General features: G+C 42.9%; 1 protein-coding gene across 1 annotated transcript in view; it reads right to left on the bottom strand.

Moving 5' to 3' along the window:
* Positions 1-20,554, bottom strand: part of LOC310634429 (mitochondrial adenyl nucleotide antiporter SLC25A23-like) — a 42,473-nt gene that overhangs the window by 10,359 nt on the left and 11,560 nt on the right. The window contains exons 2-5 of the mRNA XM_083352812.1: positions 18,962-19,088; positions 9,053-9,140; positions 8,361-8,472; positions 802-960 (exon numbers count right to left, since the gene is read on the bottom strand). Coding sequence (XP_083208938.1) covers positions 802-960; positions 8,361-8,472; positions 9,053-9,140; positions 18,962-19,088 — 486 coding nt within the window. The remainder of the gene's footprint in view (positions 1-801; positions 961-8,360; positions 8,473-9,052; positions 9,141-18,961; positions 19,089-20,554) is intronic.

Here is a 20,554-nt window from a genome sequence, read left to right on the forward strand (position 1 = left end):
CCAAATATTTAGAAAGTTGAAGAAGCCTCTGAATTATAATATATAAAGAGTACATTGGCTTTGTTTGCTGCAGTGATACTTGCAGATAAGCCTCTGCATTCAAGGGTGACAGGATGGAATGACATTTTGGGAGTATTATATGTGTTCATTTACAAAATCTCTTTATGAGATTGTACAACCATTTCTCTGAAAGGATATAGGGTTTCCTGCCTGAGCAGGGGGTTGGACTAGAACAAGGGTCCACAACCTGTGGGCTGTGGCCCAGTACCAGTCTGTGGCCCATTGGCCACTGGGCCGTGGGAATGGCTGGCGGGTGCACACACGCTAGCAGCCCTATTTGCCCATGCGTGCGGGCACTAGTGGTCCTGTTTGCACATGTATACACGTGCAAATTTGCCTGCTCCTCCCTTTCCCTCCGGGCCACCAAACTGGAAAGGTTTGGGACCTCTGGACTAGAAGACCTCCAAGATTCCTTCCAGCTCTGTTATTTTGTTAACATTCAAGCCTCTTATTGAGTCATACGCTTGTTCCCACCTATCTATCACTCAGCACACAATTCAAATGGAGAAGACTGCATTTTTTTCTCTATTAAAACCTTGCTTTGATTGGGAGGTAGGTAGGCAAGCTGCTAAGAGCCCAGTTGTGCGAACGAGAAGGCAGACAAGAAAAGTCATCCAGCACACACAAATGCTGTGTATTTTGTACAACTGCTCACTACACGTACAAAGATAATTTCCTAAGAAGCCCCCCCCTTTTGCATTTCTCTCCTTTCTCAACCCTGAATCTTTGTTAGTTCTTTGCCTGCATGAAAACTTTCAATCGATCCAATGGGGCAGTTCCAGTCCTAGAGACAGCACCAGCCATAGCTCCAGCTATGAGTTGTTTCCACCACATCCCAGTTTTCTTCTCTTTCTCAGAAAACTCATCAGGAACAGTGAGGCACTCCCCAATGTCAAGGACCTATCGAAATAAGGGAAAAATAATAATGGGTCAAGCACTTTATTTAGAAATACCATTAGGGGAAATATGCTAGAGTCAAAAGTAATGGGCAAATATTCTAATGGAACTCATCTTCAAATTTCACTGTATTGAATTCAAACAGTATTGATATTTTGGTTTGTTACATTGATCATCAAAATTCAAACAGTTAACGATGGACAAGTCAATATTAAAAGCTGGAATTGAAGATGAACCCAGGGGTCAGAATATGCTGGGGATCACTACTCTGTATAACTGCTCAAAAAGCAAGTTCTATTCCTATCTTCTATGGGACGCAGTGGCTCAGTGGGTTAGGACGCTGAGCTTGTCGATCAGAAGGTCGGCAGTTTGGCGGGTCGAATCCTGAGCACCGCGTAACAGTGAACGCCTGTTACTCGTCCCAGCTTCTGCCAACCTAGCAGTTCGAAAGCACGTAAAAATGCAAGTAGAAAAATAGGGACCACTACGGTGGGAAGGTAAAAGCGTTCCGTGCGCCTTTGGCGTCTAGTCATGCCGGCCACATGACCACAGAGACGTCCTCGGACAAGCGCTGGCTCTTCGGCTTTGAAACGGAGATGAGCACCGGCCCCTAGAGTCGGAAACGACTAGCACGCATGTGCGGGGAACCTTTACCTTTACCTTATTCCTATCTTCTAACGCTTTATTTCCTTAAACCCTTTAACCAAATTAAGTCACTAGAAATATATTCATCTTATCACATTCTGGCCTCTCCTTTTTTGCCCTGACACGCAAAGCTTTCCTACCACATGCTGCTGCTGGGCCTTCTTACACTCCTGTTTCCAAAGATTTCTGATTATGGAATTAACGAGGTCTGCATCCCAAGCTAAATCAGGGGTTGTAAATCGCAAATGAAGCTGTGCCTGATTAGCTGGTGGGCTGTTGAGAATCCTGCTCAAAGGCAACTGGAGGTTAGGATTGAAAGAACTGTGCTCAAGAACTCACATCACTGAATGAAAAATGAAAGTCAGGCCGGCACACATAAGACTATTTGGCAAAAAGCTATAAAAATGGCATGGATTATCATCATATTAAAGTAGTCATAAGCCTCAATGTATATCCTTATCTAAAAAAATTTTTTTTAAAGTAGTTAAAATATCTTGGTCTCTACCCATTGGTCCCCTCCGTTTGGGCATTAATCCTTAGAGGTTTCCTTAGTCATACTTTCTCCTTTTCTCAATATCACAAGTTTAAAGTCTTTTTCCTGCTCAAGGATAAAAAATGAAGTAATCCAAAAGAAGGAAAAACTTGAGACTGAATCATCGTGAGATTATAAATTGAATTGTCTAAATACAACACGCTCCCCTACCGTGGATCCTGCAAATTCAAAACATTGCCTTCCTAGACAAAATGTTCCTTTAAAAACACCAAACAGAGCATCTATGGCAAAACAAATTAGTTTAACATTACTTTTCACTTTAAAGGTCTTGGAAACGCACAGGTCCACAGGGAACAGAATGACACAGTGCAGCTGGGGTAGTAAATTGATTCAATACCGGCAACTTAAAGACCAGAAAAACCAGATTAAAATATCTTCTCAATCAGGAAGCTCTCACAGATGATCTGGGGCAAGAATAGATTTCCAGGATTATCCTGAGGATAAAATGTTATGATAAGCTCTTTGGAGGAAAGGTAGAATAAAAATACCTGTGTAACAAACCCATGAATTTATCCCAATCAACTGCAAAAATTACATAATTATGTAAAGAATTATATAAAGAAACTAGCTGCTTCAGTGTATCAGAAAGTGAAGAAGGTACAGAGATAGTTAGCCCCTTTGTTGTGTGTTGTTAAGGGTCCTGTTAAAGAGGAAAACAGACTCTCAAGTGCTGCTTTTTTCGGCCAACACCAGAAGCACAAATTCATTCTGCATGAAACCCAGTTTCCATAAACAGGCCTGCCAAAGCCCCTGTATTCCTGTTTTTATGATGAGCTACAAGACATAATCAAAAGGGCTCAGTGAGCCAAAGGGAGGGCAACAGAACTACAGCAGAAGCCTAAGGAATTTGGAGTGCAGAGCAAAAGGAATAAAATACTGCAGAAGGAAGCATTGCCTGACCTACCAGATCAAAGTCCCCCACAATGGACTCCAAGCCTTTGCAGTGTTGATGGTGAGCCTCCCACAGTTCTACCAGGGTCAGCAGCTTTCCATCACTATGGATCCCTGAGGCACTGGGTACCTTCCTGATAGAAAAGAGCTTTTCCATGATAGGCAAGATGAGAAGAAGGCAAGGAAGGGACGCAACCAAGCCCTCCGGCAATCTTCTAATGGGATTGAAGAGCTAAAAGTGGATGGGGAGGGACTTGAAAGAGTCAACCCTAACAGCATTTGTGGATTACAGCCACATGATAGGAAATGGACCTGCTCCAATCCAAGCAGAAAATCAGAAGCTGGGAAAGAAACAGGTTTTTGGGAAGTGGTGGACTTGAGATATTTCGATGCAGAAGAAAGCAAATGCAAGTGAAGCTTGGCTCCCACCGAATAGAATGTGGGGTATAATTCATCTGACATTTTCCTAACTTTAACATAAAATGTTACTCATTGAAATGGGGCTTCGCAGACCTTCCCATGGATTGCATACAGACTCCATACATCTCCCTAAGCCTGTCACCAAATATGGGGATGCCACTGGTAACATGAACTGTCTTTTGGTCTCCATTCCATTCCAATCAATGGATTCCTCATTATTTTCTCAGTACTATGGATAAGGATTGGAATTTCAACCATCTTCTATTCTAACACAAAACAAGAATACTTCTGCTGAGATCAGATGATCAGACATCCCAGTTTTTCCAAGACAATCCTGATTTAGAGTAAACTCCCTGTCCTAGTCATTGTATGCTGATTTTAATTTAAAATACATGATGGTTGGTAGCTTACATTTTTTCTAAGATCTGACTAGGCTGCATGCACTCCTGACTTCTACCTTGACACATCCTAGGAAACTTCTACTTTCTCTGTTCTCAGCACATCTGCTACAGCTGACTTTTTGTTTATATATAAACTTTAATCTGCCCTATTTCAATCGACTGATGAGATTAATACGGTGAGAAGATAGAGAACCTTGGATAGTAGCCAGCCCAGAGATAACTAATTTTCAGATCATCTTTTTCCTAGAGGATCCTGCAATGAAGCAATCCCTCACAGAGTCACATGTATTTGGAAACCCAGATCAAAGGCAAACATAATCTTTGAAATGGATACACGGAGTTTGGGCACATTGTAAAAAGTTTCCAGGCTCCATTACCAAGACCACAAAAATTGTGTAAGGCAAATAGCACTCATTCCAATGAGAAGGCCTACTGATCAAAACCAAAGATAAAATCAAGGCTAGCCACTCCCATACCAGGAGAATTCTACTGTGAAGGATCTATCCAAATATATTCAAGGCAAAGAATGGCATCTGCTACTTGAGTGAGACCATCAGATGGCTTTACTATTAAAGGATCTTTGTTCAATTCTCCAAAAGAAAAGAAAGAAGACATTCCAAGCATGTGGTCAGGAAAAATCCCAGCATTCCCTGAGAATTCCAGATGGAACAAAATTGATTGGCAGGTGATGGAAGAAAAAAAGCTGGTTTAAATAAAAGGCAATGTGCCAATCGGGCTTCAGGCCGGGCTACAGCACGGAGACGGCATTGGTCGCTCTGATGAATGATCTCTGGAGGGCCCGGGACAGGGGCCATTCCTCTGTCCTAGTCTTATTAGACCTTTCGGCGGCTTTCGATACCATCGACCATGGTATCTTGCTGCGGCGCCTCAGGGGATTGGGAGTGGGAGGCACGGTTCTGGGGTGGTTCTCCTTTCTCCTGGGACGCTCGCAGTCGGTGTTGGCAGGGGGACAGAGGTCGACTTCGAGGCCTCTCATATGTGGAGTCCCTCAGGGGTCGGTTCTCTCGCCTCTCCTGTTCAACATCTACATGAAACTGCTAGGTGAGATCATTGTGGTTTTGGAGTAGGGTACCATCAGTATGCTGATGACACCCAGCTTTTCATCTCAACTCCAAACAGCATCAGTGATGCCATCGACGTGATGTCCCGTTGCCTGGAAGCGGTTCGGGAATGGATGGGGAGGAACAGGCTTCAACTCAACCCGGACAAGACTGAATGGCTGTACATACCGGCATGCCAGGATACTCAGAGCATCCCATCCCTTAACATCGGGGGTGAGTTATTACCCCCTGTTGATAGGGCCCGCAACCTGGGTGTCCTCCTAGACTCACAGCTATCCTTGGAAGATCACATAGGAGCTGTGACCAGGGGGGCCTTCACTCGGGTTCGGGTGGTGCACCAACTACGACCTTATCTGGACCTGGATGCCTTGCGTACAGTCACCCATGCACTTGTGACCTCTCGCCTTGACTACTGCAACGCTCTCTACATGGGGCTGCCCTTGAAAGCCACTCGGAAGCTTCAGCTGGTGCAGAGTGCAGCTGCACGAACACTTTTGGGAGCCTCCCGATACTCCCATATCACACCTCTCCTTCGCGAGCTGCACTGGCTTCCGGTTGCCTTCCGAGTGAAATTCAAGGTGCTAACGATGACATACAAAGCCCTACATGGCATGGGTCCGGAATACCTACGGGAGCACCTACTGCCAACGTCAACACCGCTCCGTCCTGTGCGCTCCCACAGAGAGGGCCTCCTCAGAGTGCCACCGGTCAAAGAATGCCGGCTGGTGGCCCCCAGGGGGAGGGCATTCTCAGTGGGTGCGCCAACCCTCTGGAACAGCTTGCCTACCGATATCCGGATGGCCCCCGACCTTCGCACCTTCTGGCGCGACTTAAAAACTTACCTGTTCCAACAGGCCGGCCTGGCCTGACAGCTCTTGGGGTTCATTTGTTTTTACTATTGTTTAACTGTATACATACGTTGCTCTGTACACCGCCCCGAGTCCCTCGGGAGAAGGGCGGTATATAAAACAAATAAATAAATAAATAAAATAATCCCCACCACCCCAAATATAGGTGGTCCTCAACTTACAACCACAATTGAGCCCAAAATTTCTGTTGCTAAGTGAGAGGTTTGTTAAGTGAGTTTTGCCCCATTTTACAACCTTTCTTGCCACAGTTGTTAAATGAATCACTGCAGTTGATAGGTTAGTCACCTGGTTGTTAAATGAATCCAGTTTTCCCATTGACTTTGCTTGCCAGGTCACAAAAAATGATCACATGGCCCCGGGACACCGCAATGGTCATAAATATGAATCAGTTGCCAAACATCTGAATTTTGACCATGTGATTATGGAGACGCTGCAAGGGTTGTAACTGAGAAATGATCCTAAGTCACATTTTTCAGTGCTGTTGCAACTTTGAACAGTCACTAAATCAGCTGTTGTAAGTTGAGGACTACAGCATCTTAGGGTGGATTTTTTTTCCTCCTTTCCCTGTTTTCTAAATTCCATAAATGCATTCTTTGCTTAGGTCATAAAGATCCCTTTGAGGCAGCATTTTTCGAACTTGGCAACTTTTAAGATGTGTAGATTACCACTCCCAGAAATCTAGGAGTTGAAAGCCAGGCGTCTTAATGTTGCCAAGTTCGGGGAAAGATATCGCTTTAACACATTCAGCCCCCATGTGCTTACAGACTTCAATCCCAGCCAATACCTGCAATATTCAGGAAGGCAGGAAAGAAGTAAGCGTATATAAGATAAATTTCCAGGTTACTTGTTTCTTGACTGATTTGCCAAAATTGCACAGACTTTCTCTCTCTCTCTCTCTTTGTGTGTGTGTGTGTGTAAGAGAGAGGGGGGGGGGGAGACCATTTCCTTTGTAGGAAAAAAAATCACAGTTGGAAGAAATGTAATTGCTTTTAAATGGCAGAATTCAGCCACTCAGGTTTGTGAATAAATAAAAAACCCCAAATTAGAACGTATGCTTTAGCCAGGAGGCTTATGGTTTAAAGTCAGCTTTGAAACGGAGATTGTAAACTAAATGTTATTTTAGTGCAGGCTACATAATGCATCTATTAGCATCCAATGTGGCACCCATACCCTGCTTCAAATCAAAATGGACATTAATAATGCATTTTAAAATTTTGTGAGATGCCTACAATGCTACCATTGAACTACAGCAGTCAATCTACAATTTCTTTTAACAAAGAGGACCTATCTGGCCATAAGGAATAACAAAGACAAAAACTCTTGTAATTTTAAGTTTCTTGAAATTAGCGTCTTTCACCTGTTACATATAACGGAAATAATGATTATGACATGAAGACACAGGAAGGAACATAGAATAGAAAGGTTATTTTGCAATTCCAGAATTCTGTGTTCAAACATTTTTAAAAGGTGCAAGCATCTACACGTACAGCTTAACTGTGTTCAGAGGATTGATCAGGAGCAGGGTGGGAGGAAAAAGAGGCTGAGGTGGGTGGGTTAAATATGTATAAGTCAGAATACCTCCCATCATGTCTCGTCCAGCAGTGTGGATAGGATATGGCAGGATTCTTTGCAATGAAACACTGAAGAGGATCAAACTGTGGGGATGCTACCCTGTAGTTCCACCCATAACAAAAAACAGAGAAGCAGGAACATAATGCAAAAGAAAGCACTCATGTTTGGATAGTTCTCACTCAAATAATGTATGCTCTAAAGAATAATTTGTTCCCCCAAAGCCAACAAAGTATTATCATTTATTAAATGTATATGCCACTCGTCTCCCCAATAAGGCAACATCCCTGAGCCCTTCCTCCAGTTTTCCCTTAATAAGTGGCCTCATCTGAGGATCTCTACTTGATAAAGAGAATGCAAATTCTATTCATAAAACTCTCCCAATCTTTAAGAATCTTGATAATGAGTCCTCAAGATGATGTTGGCCTGCAGTCCATGGTAAGGAATGAGGGTAGTTGTAGTCCAATAACATCTGAAGGATCTCCCCTCCCCCCCCACCCCCAGAATGTGTGGAAGGAGAACAGCCTTATAGTCCCATTCAAGTCCTTGGTGCTCTTTATAGCCATTTTCTCCCCAGTGGAAATATAAGCCAGGGTCTTTAGGACACCCATGAAGCTTCCTTGAATCCCCTGATTTGAGACAGAGTTATTTCAGACCAAATATGTGGCAATAATTACAGTTGGCTGGCAATATTCAGTTCAGACTGGGGAAACATATAGCACACTAATGCAGTTGTTTAATGTAAGAAAGATGTAAGTGTTCTTTTCCCCAAAGCTACATCCATGCTGTATTCAGTATCTTTCCACACGTAGTCATCAGAGCGAAGAAATGTGACTTGCCTATGGGCTGTTCATCTACTGGGTCTGATTTCTTCTATTTCTGTAACTCCGGCTTGCCAATTTTCAAAACAGTGGAGTGGGATGGCATAATAGACAATAATCCCAGGCCTGCCTAGATGGGAAATATGGCTTACCATTGAGTGCTTCCAAAAGTGCACTATCTCTTCCATGTTCTCTAATGGATTGAGGATGAAGTGGTCTCGCCACTCATTCCAATCAATGGTCATAGTGCCATCTTTGTCGATGCTGCAAAACACAAGCCCACACAGTACTGAGGACAAGGAACTGTATTGGGTTTATTCTACCATTCTTTACTAAAACAAGCTTCGCTGTAGAAATAAGGGGGCAACCTAAAACAGAGAGGGTGCTTTGTTCAAATGATAGGATAGAATGCAGAAAAAAGAAAAAAGAAATTCCAGTGACTTTGCTGGAACTTAGCAGAATCAGATCCAGCTCTGAGGATGAGAACTATATAAAATGCTCAGAGAAGAAGTTTTTGGAAATCTAGTAATTGGTGACATAAACACTAGGGTTTTACAGGCCATTTTAACTTTCCATTCTTCTATGTCAGCACATAAGGAAATGAACGTGACAGTGCACAGATTCAGGGAAGGCACCGAGAGCTGGTAGGATAAACCAGAAGCCTCAGATCATCTCTGAGCGCTGTCCTCTCCTCCAACCTTTTAGTCCAGCTGGACAAAAGAAATGAATGCAACTGCTAGGTTTCATTCCAACACAGCAAAATGAGACATCTCTGAGCCACCTTTCAGGTATTGTAGGATAAGGAGATAGGAGGAGTGCAAAGCAAGAACAGTTTGGGTCTCACCTGTGCAAGATTTTCTCCGCTTGCTGGAGAGAGATGTAAACTCCCAGGCTGTGGAAAGTTTGCTGGATCTCAGAGACATCGATCTGGCCTGCAACATAAACACAAAGACAAGGACCATGGCTATCCATTTGGGGGATTAATCCAGGAAGCTGATGGGTCAGGAGAGGTGTAGAAAGGCTCCAGTAAGGTGAAGTGAGCTGTGCTCAAAATTTTCATGGGCCTGAGGGAGGGAGGGAGGGATCGAGGGAGAGAGAGAGAGAGAGGGAGAGAGAGAGTGTCAAAGGACTAGTGGGTTTGGAGGAGCTGGCAATGACAATGCCAGGTAGCATCTTGGAAGTTTTTTCATGGCTGTATATTGCAAGTGCATGGAAAGAGACTATAAAATCAGCCATCCCTGTCTTCCAGACCGCCAATATTTATGTGAATCTTCCCAGCTCGAAGATTCAACTGATGTGGAGTTAGAGCAAATTTTTAAAGAACTAGATTAGAGGACAAACAACCTCACAGGGCTCTGCAAAAGCCCCAAAGGGAGATTGCTGGTTGGATATTGGAGGGCTGTATTAGAAGAGAGAATGAATGAGAAGGAGAACACAGAGCAGTCAGTATAAATGAGTGCTGGGTGAAAGAGAAAGCATAGCTGAAAAATGGGCTCCTGCAACTAGAAGTCCACTGTAAAGAATGGTGTGGTTAACGTATGTCTCAATGTTATGCCCCAAAGGCATTAATCTGGTCCCAGCTTCAGGAAATGCTTTGCTAAAACTAGGAACACAAGCAAAGCGGTGTCAGGTCTGGGTGGGGTATTGGCCACAAACCTTTGAACAATCAACCAGTTTTTTCCCTCCCAGAAGGTTTGGAACAGAGAGTGGAAAAAAGAGTGATGCTAATTGGTTATACTGTTTCTTCTGTAGTGTTAATTTTAAACTTAGCACTAAGAGCACTTCATAAATCAAAATATTGATGAATTAATGCCTGCATGTATTCTTGGACAGGGCAAGGCTTTCTTCAACTAGACCTTAAAATACTAGAGGCAAAAATAGAAAGCTGGATGGTAATTTTGTTTTAAACAAATCACATTTTGTACCAGATAGCTGAGACTGATTAAGATGCCTAAGCAACATTCATTTGGAGAACTACAGTACAAGCCAAGAGTATAATGGCACCTGTCCTTATTCTTTTAATCCCTATGGTTTTCCCTTACAAATCTGTACAGTACTAAGAGTTTACAGGTCAGTGGTAAAAGGCTAGGAATGATATATAATCCACATATTACATAATGTGGTTTGTTGATTATAGCTTAGTATTCTGTTTGAATCTATCCGACCTGGTTTTTGGCCATATTTTTCATCTTAGTCATAAACGTAGCTGCTGGTGGACTTAGAATTTTCTTAATGTGCTATCCCAGCAGTTCTCAACCTTTTCTTCATCATGGATCCCCTTTAATACCTGTTGTGGCCATGGACCATCAAGACTTAACTCAATATTTAAATCATAACATTTCTTCAAGCCTTTGAGGACCCCCTGTGACAACACTGTGCCCCTCCAAGGCTCTGTGCTGGGCTGCAAGCTCTTTTAATCTAGTCAGCATAAGGAGGAAATAATGGAATTGGGAACAGAATCATTTGTATGGCAGCAGACAATCTGCAGGATTCCCACAGAACATCAATTTAGTCTTGACTGCCTAAGCAGCCTAGCTGATGCAACTCTTTACCTGGGAAGAGCGGAGAGCATTTGCATAGGAATTGGGAGGGAGAGTGCAGTCCAACAAACATCACAGAACTAAACTTTAGATGACCAAGAGTTGGCAAAACAGCAAGACTGTGTGGGAAAATAACTAGTGAGGGAAATCAGCCATTTTAATCACCTCCATTTTTCCATTTGAAATTTCTGAGTACTTCCATTCTTACAGGAAGACTGGCATGGTCCTGACTTACAGAATATTTTCCCATTTAGAGAGCTGAGACTTTTTTCCCATTTTTATTTAAACAAGCATAAAACTATACCAGCATGATGTCTGCCGACCCCATTACCAGTCCTTATTTTGCTTATCATTTTCTTGCCTGTGTTCCATCCAACATGGATTTAAGATGGAGGCTGAATAATATTGGAACTAAGGATGACTTAAAAGTCTATCTCACTCATGGGCTGCTGAGGAGGAAAAGAAAGAAACGTCATTGGGATCAGCCTGCCCATTCAAAAAAAAAAAAATGCTGCCAGGGCATGCCTGTACAGTAATTCATTCAGTCCAAGTGGGAAAAGGGTCAGAGACTGTGTACTTAGTATAACAGAGGAATAGCATAAACAGGTCAAACTCTCTTCTTGAATCACACAGCCTGCTAAGGTTTGAAGTAGGCTGTTTAGCTCTAGACTGACATGCTCTGTAAGCCCAGAAGTTATTATTTGTAGCCATTAATTGTGTGGCTTAGTGTGACATGCGAATCCACTCTGCATTTGCTTGCATTCATTGGGAAATGGCAGAAAAACTTCCCTTGGCCTTTACCCAGAGTAAAGAATCCTAGCAAATTAATCCCTAAAAGAGGTTGCTTGAACCAAACAAGCTGCTTGGGGTGCATGAGAACTGGGTGCTGACATATTTGCATAGCTCAAGAAAGGATGCTTTAATAGGATATTAGAAAAAAACCTCAACATTTCCATCAGGACAATTATATAAAAAGCAGTAAATGGCAAAACTGGAAAAAATGCTTTGTAGGAATGCAATTAGGTGTACTGCATAGTTTCAGTGCAGAGGGTTTTTATTACCCTAGAGATATCAGAATAAAAATAGGAATAGAACATTGGAAGCACAAGATGTGTTCAATGTGTTCAAAATAAGAAATTTCAACCAGGCTAAGACAAGATGCCATCAGCTATTCTTCTGAGTTCAGTGAGCAACTATAGGAGTAGTAGGTGGCTCTTTTCCATTTGTTCTAAGATCTGTAAATATCCTGCCTCACCCTTATTTCAAGACATCTTAAAATAAGAAAGCAATGTTCACAATGTTTGTGCCGAGTCTATTATAGCTTAAAGCTGTGGTGTGGAAAAGTCCTTAGACAGATTAACTATTTGTATCAGTTCTGCTAGCAGTTTCTCATAAGTGGGTAGTAATTATGCTGGATTCAGCCTGAAGGATCTCTTTCTCTCTCCTTCTCCCTCTCTCCCTCCTTATGGGTTACTGATAATACCATAACCTTGGTGGCAGATGATCTCATCCCAGTAGATATTAAAATGTCCTTCAGGACTTCACAAAACAGGGGGCAAAAATGGGATCTCTCCTCTCCAATCACTATTGATTGGTATAGACCCTGGAGAAAGGAGGAGAACCAGCACAATACAATGCTGCCATTCCCAATCCCTGGGGCCAATGCAAAGTATACCATGTTAGATGTACTGAAGGTCAAGAAGAACAGGAATGGATGCACCATCCACACCCCACCCCTGCCAGAGAAATCTAAAAGCATAACCAATGCCATTTCCGTTCCATACCCTAGCTTAAAACCTGACATAAAGGGGTCTAGATAATCTGCTTCATCCAGGGTCTTCTGAAGCTGCTTTGTGACCATCTTCTCAAACATCTTGGGAGGTTAGATGCTGAGAGAAAATTGTCCTCTATGGTGGGATTCAGTGATGGTTTCTAAAGGAGGGGACGAATCAATCCTTCCTTAAGGATTCTAGTTTTTGTACTGTATACTCTTATCAAGACCCGCTCAACATTGTGCACATGCGCGCACACATGCACACAAACACAAGTTCCTAAGAATATAAACAGCATCTTACTGGATTTAGCCCCAGCCTAGCCCATCTAGTCCAGCAATCTGTTCTTACAGTAGTCAACTAACAGCACATGGAATCAAGGCTCTGTCTTAGGCCCAATACTCTTCAATATCTTCATCAATGACTTAGATGAGGGAATAGGAGAACTCATCAAATTTGCAGATGACACTAAGCGGGCAGGAGTATCCAACACCCCAGAAGACAAACTCAGGATCCCAAAAGATCTTGACAGACATGAACAAGCAGGGAGTTGGACTAGAAGACCTCCAAGATCCCTTCCAGTTTGATTGAATATATGGGCTGTAGATGTTCAAGTGTTTGCTCATAATCTTACCATCAATGTTGAGTCTTCCGAGTTTTTAATTTAAATGATAGAAGTTATTTTAGAATTTGCATGTATGTTAGGACTACACTTTGTTTTGGATTCAGTTGGGAAGAAGTGCTTCAGAACACAGTCAGAACACAAACACAGTGCCTTCTTGCTTGTTCTTGGGCCACCTTTGAGGAAACTTCCAGCTGTTCTAATAAACTGCAGATGGGCGGTGTTTGCACTCCTCCATATTCTAAAATGTCAAATTGATTCCAAACCACTGCGCAGCCCTAATCTCTCTCCTTCTCTCAATTAGCATATTCTAATTTAAGCAAACGATCATGATTCATGTTAGTTTTTTCCCCCAGCGGTGTAAAAATGGCCACCCATATGAATTTAGAACACTGATTCAGTCCTGCAGATCCCCTATTTCTTGATTTATAAACTCTGTCTACTCCAACCAAGGTTCAGGGCAGATAATAATCTCAGTCTTGGTTCCTAATGTTATTAAATATAATGTAATTATAATTAAACATAATTAAAATAAATTGTAATTAATTTAAACTCATTGGTTAATTAATCTACCAATGAAGTTGCAGAGGTCTCAAATATTTTTCTACTAGGAAGGATATTATTTTTTAATGTGCTCATATATGGACTATAAGAAATCATAGGAGAAGAAGTATTCCTCCTATGTATTGAAGAAATGGCATATCTATTGTCATCTGCATATATGCACTTTTATTGAAAATGGTATTTTTTTTAAAAAAAACTAGTTTATTTATTTATTTATTTTATTTTTGGGACTTATATGCCGCCCTATCTCCCGAAGGACTCAGGGCGGCTAACAACAATAAAAAACAACAATACAAAAATTAAAAAAGAAATAGCCCCAAAATAAATTAACTACACAGTTAAAAAATTAAAAATTAAAACATATTTAAAAACCCATAATCAATCCAGGTCAGCCTGATGGAAGAAAAACATTTTGAGGTCGCGGCGAAAGGACCGGAGGTCCAGGGCCATCCGAAGCTCAAGGGGGAGTTGGTTCCAAAGGGCTGGTGCTCCCACAGAGAAGGCCCACCCCCTGGGGGTCGCCAGCCGACATTGTCTGGCCGATGGCACCCTGAGGAGGCCCTCTCTGTGTGAGCGCACTGGGCGATGGGAAGTTGTCCCCGGTAGCAGACGGTCCTGCAAATATCCCGGGCCTAAGCCATGTAGGGCTTTAAAGGTAAGTACCAGCACCTTAAATCTTAAATAGTTGCCTAATGATATTAAATAGACAAAAATAGTTAATGTCATCTTCAAAGTAGTTCATCACTTAAATGCTACTAACTTAATTAAAATATCTGATTTAGTCTGAAAGTTGCTTAGATTCAGCCTGTGTAGAATATCCACAAAGTTTTGCACAGTTAAGTTCTAGCAAACCTCCACAAGGTCAATCCTGCATTAAATCTCACTGCAGTAGTTTATCTTGGAAATAATGAAAAGTGGAATGATGGTTGCTAAGTCTACGTTTAAAACCAGTGGGATTATTTTGTTTGCGTGCTTTATTATGTTTTAAAAGCAAGCAATACCACAAATCCCTAGGTATTTTTGCAACAAGACTGTAGTTAAGAAAGATGCTTTCTTTGGCATTTTTCAACCCACAGTTGCTCCCACACAAATACATAGCTCTCTTAACAGGATAAAGAAAAGGGTGAGAACATTGCCTCTTTCTCTTTATGCTAATACAAGGAAAAATTCAGAAGTGCCGGGATCAGTGCCGAGCTCCAGCTGGAGCCTGGCGCTGATCCTGGCGCTTCCACTGAGCCCTGACAGCCCTGAAGAATGCTGATCCTGGCACTTCTGCTGAGCCCTGACAGCCCTGCAGCTCTAGCCATCTCTCGCTCAGGCTTGTGTGGTGCTGCCACCAGTTCAGCTCATTTCCCTCCTCTGCTACCACTTTTCTAGGATGGTTTCACACCACCTGCCAGGTGCCAATGTACCACAGGTGGTACCCGTACCACTGGCTGAAAAGCCCTGGACTAGAGAAGCTGGCTATAGTGGGCTTCTCACTAAACGGAAGGAGCTTTAGGACCAGGGAGATAGGATGTGTAGCAACGTTACAAAGAAGAACAAGCATTAGTTGAGAGGGAGGGGTCAGAATAGAATATGCATATTTTTCTATTAATTGCACTAGGTGCATGATGCAGGAGACCTGGATGAAACCTCTGCCTTCACTCCCAATTTGGGGCCTAATTCAGCAAGCTGCTTCTCCCAAGCATTCCTTAACAATCTGCATATTTAATTATCAGTTTTAAATCTCCAGTGCTAAAAACTCTTAAAGAAGGTCGATAAAGAAACTTTTTTAAATTTCTCCCCTGCTCTTCCCCTTACTTTACTTTGATGCCAAGAAAAACCACACCTGCTTAATGTTTGCTAATCAAGCAGCAGTTTAAAGACACGGCAGAAAGACCTGGAAATAAGGCTGAGCGCATTAAATGAAAACATGAAAGGACCCGAAGGTCCCTTCGTTTAGTGAGAAGCCCACTATAGCCAGCTTCTCTAGTCAACAAGTCTGTCCTATGAAAGCTAAAAAATACAGATGGGCAATTTTCTCACATTCTCAAAAATATACTAAGCTCATTAAATGAAAGTGCTGAAAATAAAATTGCAAGCTAAATGAGAAGACCCTTATGTAACAGGAAGCTACATAATCCCCAGGATTGTCCGACAAGGATTTCAAAAAGGGATTCAAATCTACACTGCATAAAAGCAATATAAAAAGAATGTGTCATGGAGCCTTGACTTCATCCTTTAGCAACAGATGCTTTTGGCACAGCCTTTAACAATCTGGTTCAGGCCATTCTGGCTACAAATTCCAATTTGAAAGCAGCTGAAGAAGCTAATCTGGACAATTTCAAACTCAAGCTTTCCTTTTTCTTGTTCTCATTAGTCATTTTCATAGGCCAGTTAAAAAAGTTATCTGATCGTTTCAGACTTTTTTTTATTATTCCATTTCAGAAGTTGCCATAAAACCACAGTTTGTGGCATCCTCATCTACCTCACTGTTGGTTCATTCTTTCCAAGTATTCTTTCTTCAAAGGGAAAGGCCAAAGTGAAATTTGATTAGTTGTTTGTTAAGTTCACTTCCATGTCTCCTTTAAAGAGAAAAATGCAACTCTTGCATAATAATAACTGCATATCTCTATCCAGCTCAGAAACATCTTCAAATCCAAAAATAAATGAATAGGATGTATTCGTGTAACCACACTGTCAGATCCTACCAATGTTAACTTAGCGGTAAGTGCTGCTGTGTTCAATGGATTTATCTCTGCTTTGTATGTTTGGACTTTTGCTTGGCAAAACACAAAATAGTTCTGTAACAAGAAAGGCCATACAGAAAGGAAACGTTTTTCAACTATGCATTTTAAACATTTGGGCTTGTCTCTTCCCCAGCTTAGGGTTTGTTTTTTTTGGGGGGCGGGAGGGGGGATAAAAATGACAGATATGGAACCCATGAGGTATATATATATGAAGGATGAGTCCATCAACATATTTTATACCATAAAAGCTTTGGTTAGAAATATCCACTATTTCCAGGCATGAATCAGAGAGAAATGAGCAAGAGATGTGAGAGTAACATCCTGTCCTTTCATATCTACAGAGCCTTGGTGGAGCAGTGGGCTAATGCCTCCTTAAGTAACCCCAGCTGCCTGCAATTAGTGCAGGTTTGAGTCCCACCAGGCTCAAGGTTGACTCAGCCTTCCATCCTTCCGAGGTAGGTAAAATGAGGACCCAGATTGTTGGGGGAAATTAAGCTGACTTTGTAATAATGCCGCTTGGGGGGGGCGAAAGCCCTAATAAGCAGGCATATACATAGAATGAAGGCTATTGCTAAGCACATTGGTTTGTGCTTAAATTGTAAGCCGCCCTGAGTCTTCGGAGAAGGGCGGGATATAAATGGGATTAAAATAAATAAATAAAAATAAATAAATAAAACTAAATACAACATATATTCAGCTAGGTAATGCTTAGTTTTGCCCTTAAATCTGGATCGATCATCTCAGATTGCCCTATTGCATCCAACTAGACCAGAAGGCAGCACCAGCTAAAATCTGGCATGTAAGCTGCTTGTGTCTTCTTCTTCTATGAAAGAGAAGATGAGCCAGCTGAAAGAATCTGCAATTGTCAGGTATAAGTTGGAAGAACTGTAACAGCAGCAGTAGTAATAATAATAATATACGTAAGGCCTTCTACTGCTAGAAGCTATAAGAAGCCTTGTCTGTACTGTATCATAGAACCGCTTAGGAGAAATTAATCAGGCATCCTTTTTTTTTTAAGGAAGTAGAACAGAGCAGATACTTCTGGGCTCTTGGAACTCAACCCAGGAAAAGAACAGAACAGAGAACTAAAAGAACAGAAACTATGAGGTGCCTATTATGCCCTGGATCTCTATTTTCATAATTGGGCATCAAATATTAACTAAGTCCCAAACAGATGAGGCTAGAGGTGCATCAGAGAACAAGAAATCAGGATATATTGTTATCAGGGCAGACGTAGAAAGGTATTATTTTTGGGCAAATGTGACATGGGAAGAATTGTAAGAAGTGCGTTAAGGTGTTCATGAATTTAGCAAATCACAATATGAGGTTACTATGCTAGCCTGTAGCTTGCCTTAACTGTGATTTGTTGAATAAGCCACAATGGCTAGATTCATAACAGGCTAAACCAACATCAGGCAACCTAGATTCCGGCTTTAAATACTTGTGATCTGCAAGTCCGAAACGAAGGGGTCTTTTTTAGTTAGGTCTTCCTCAAAGAATACAGAATGTATATGAAATATTCCTTGCTACTGTATGTTAAAGGACATTTTAAAAAGACAGGTGCCAATGGCTTTATTAATAGGTCTGTTATAGGAAAGAAAAATGAAGAAAATAGCATAATTATAAACCTATAAGACCCAGCCAAAAAGTAAGCCCTAGCTTGATTTTAGGGGGTGGGCCTAATATAAGCCCTACTCCAAAAATAAGCCCTAGTTTTGGGATGAGGCACACGCCTAAAAATCAAGCTAGGATGGGTGTGTGTGTGAAGCTGCTCCATGCACCCCGCACCCCCTTACCTTACTGGTAGGACTGCTGCAGCCAGGCCTCCCATGCCCCAACACTTGTCAAGCCGTGTGGCTCATCACACCAGTGCTGCCGTTCCTGGCAGGAGGTTGGACATTGCTGCTGCTCGCAGCAAGACACTGCATGGTGCTTTGCGCCATTTCTGCTGCTCATGGCAAGAAGCTGCATGGCGCTTCAGCCCATTTCATCTGCTCACAGCAGGATGCCGCGTGGTGCTGTGCGCCGTTTCTGCTCCTCCCGGCAGGACACCGCGTGGTGCTTTGCGCCGTTTCTGCTGCTGGCAGAAATGGCCAAAGAGCCACAAGGCGTCCTGCCACAAGCAGCAGAAACAGCCCAAAGCCCTGTGCAGCTTCTTGCTGCAAGCAGCAGAAATGGCCCAAAGAGCCATGCAGCGTCCTGCTGCAAGTAGCAGAAACGGCCCAAAGCACCATGCAGCATCCTGCAGTGAGGAGTGGAAACGGCACAACGCGCCAAATGGCATCTTGCCACAAGTGGCAGCAAGCAGCTGCAGAAGAAGTCAAGCAGTAGCACGACAGGTGTCGGGGTGTGGGAGGCCTGGTTGTGGTGGTCCTATGGTAAGACCTAAGGCCGGGTCTTTATTTGGGGGCAATATGGCAGCAACACATGTCCCTAAGCTGGAGAAGAGTCTAAAGAAATGCTGACTCCACTTTAGGCTCAGACAGAATGGAAGTCATATTAACTTTTGGGGGAGTTTCATACCATCATTGTTGCGATCCAGGCTGTGAAACATCAGCAACAACTTCCGTTCACGCTCCTGAAGGTACTGAGCAAACTCCTCAAAGTTGAGTTCTCCATCATGATCTGTGTCACTCTCCCGTAAGATATCCTGCAAAAAGTGGAAGCTAAGTGAGTTTTAGAAAGAAGTTGGAGAACTGCAATTCATCAAAGTCAATGTTACCATTTCAAAACATCTTGGATACTATAGGACGAAGGTAAATAACTAAGTGACTGTTTTAATGCACATTTTCCCACTACAGTGGCCCAGTACTATAATGCAGGGCTTTTCAACTGGTGATATGCATGCCACCTGTGGCACATTGGCACCTGGCAGGTGGTACACGACCATCCTAGAAAACTGGTAGCAGGGGAGGGGAATGAGCTGAACTGGCGGCAGTACTGCATAAGCCTAAGCGAGAGACGGCTGGAGTTGCAGGGCTGTCAGGGCTCAGCAGAAGCATCAGGATCAGCACCGCTTTCCAGCTGATCGGTGCTTCTTTGGGGCTGTCAGGGCTCAGCGGAAGCGCCAGAATCAGTGCTGCTTTCCAGGTGATCAGCACTCCTTCGGGGTTATCAGGGCTCAGTGGAAGCACCAGGCTCCAGCTGGAGCTTGGCACAGATCCCGGCATGTCTGCTGAACCCAGAAGAAGCACCAATCACCTGGAAAGCAGCACTGATCCCAGCGTGTCTGCTGAGCCCAGAAGAAGTGCCTATCAGCTGGAAAGTGGCACTGATCCCGCTGTGTCTGCTGAGCCCAGAACAAACGCCGATCACCTGGAAAGCAACACTGATCTTGGCGCATCTGCTGAGCCCAGAAGAAGCGCCGATCAGCTGGAATGTTGCAACATCCCCAGGGTCTTGTGACTTACATTCAGATGCTTGGCAACTGATTCATATTTATGACGGTCACAGTGTCCCAGGGTCATGTGAAATAACCAAAACCTTCTGCAACCATCCAGCAGACCGGCGGGGGGGGGGAATAAAAACCAAACACCCCCCACCCCACCCCCACTGCCAATCCTCAACAGAAATGCTCACAAAAATGAAAACCTCGAACAGGAGGAAGAGTGCCACCGGGCAGGCAGGCAGGTGTCTTGCTCAGCTGTGGCTGGGGTGGGGGAAAGGGGGCTATAAAAGAAGGGAAGAGAAGAGAAGATAGAAGAGGAGAGAAGACAGAATATAAAAGGGGGAGGAGAGGATATAAAGGGGGGGGAGAGAAAACAGGATATAAAGGGGGGAGAGAAATTTGTTAAATGAGTTTTGCCCGATTTTATGACTTTTCTTGCCACAATTGTTAAGTGAATCACTGAAGTTGTTAAACTAGTAACATGGGTGTTAAGTGAATCTGGTTTCCCCACTGAATTTGCTTTCAGAAGGTTGCAAAAGGTGATCACATGACCCTGAGACACTGACCATCATAAATATGAATCAGTTGCCAAGCATCCAAATGTAAATCACGTGACCCCGGGGATGCTGCAACGGTCATAAGTGTGAAAAATGGTCACAAGTCACTTTTTTCAGTGCCATTGTAACTTTGAACAGTAACTAAGCAAACTGTTGTAAGTCAGGGACTAC

Source organism: Vipera ursinii (assembly GCF_947247035.1).
Source record: "Vipera ursinii genome assembly, chromosome: 2".
Taxonomy (NCBI): Eukaryota; Metazoa; Chordata; class Lepidosauria; order Squamata; family Viperidae; genus Vipera; species Vipera ursinii.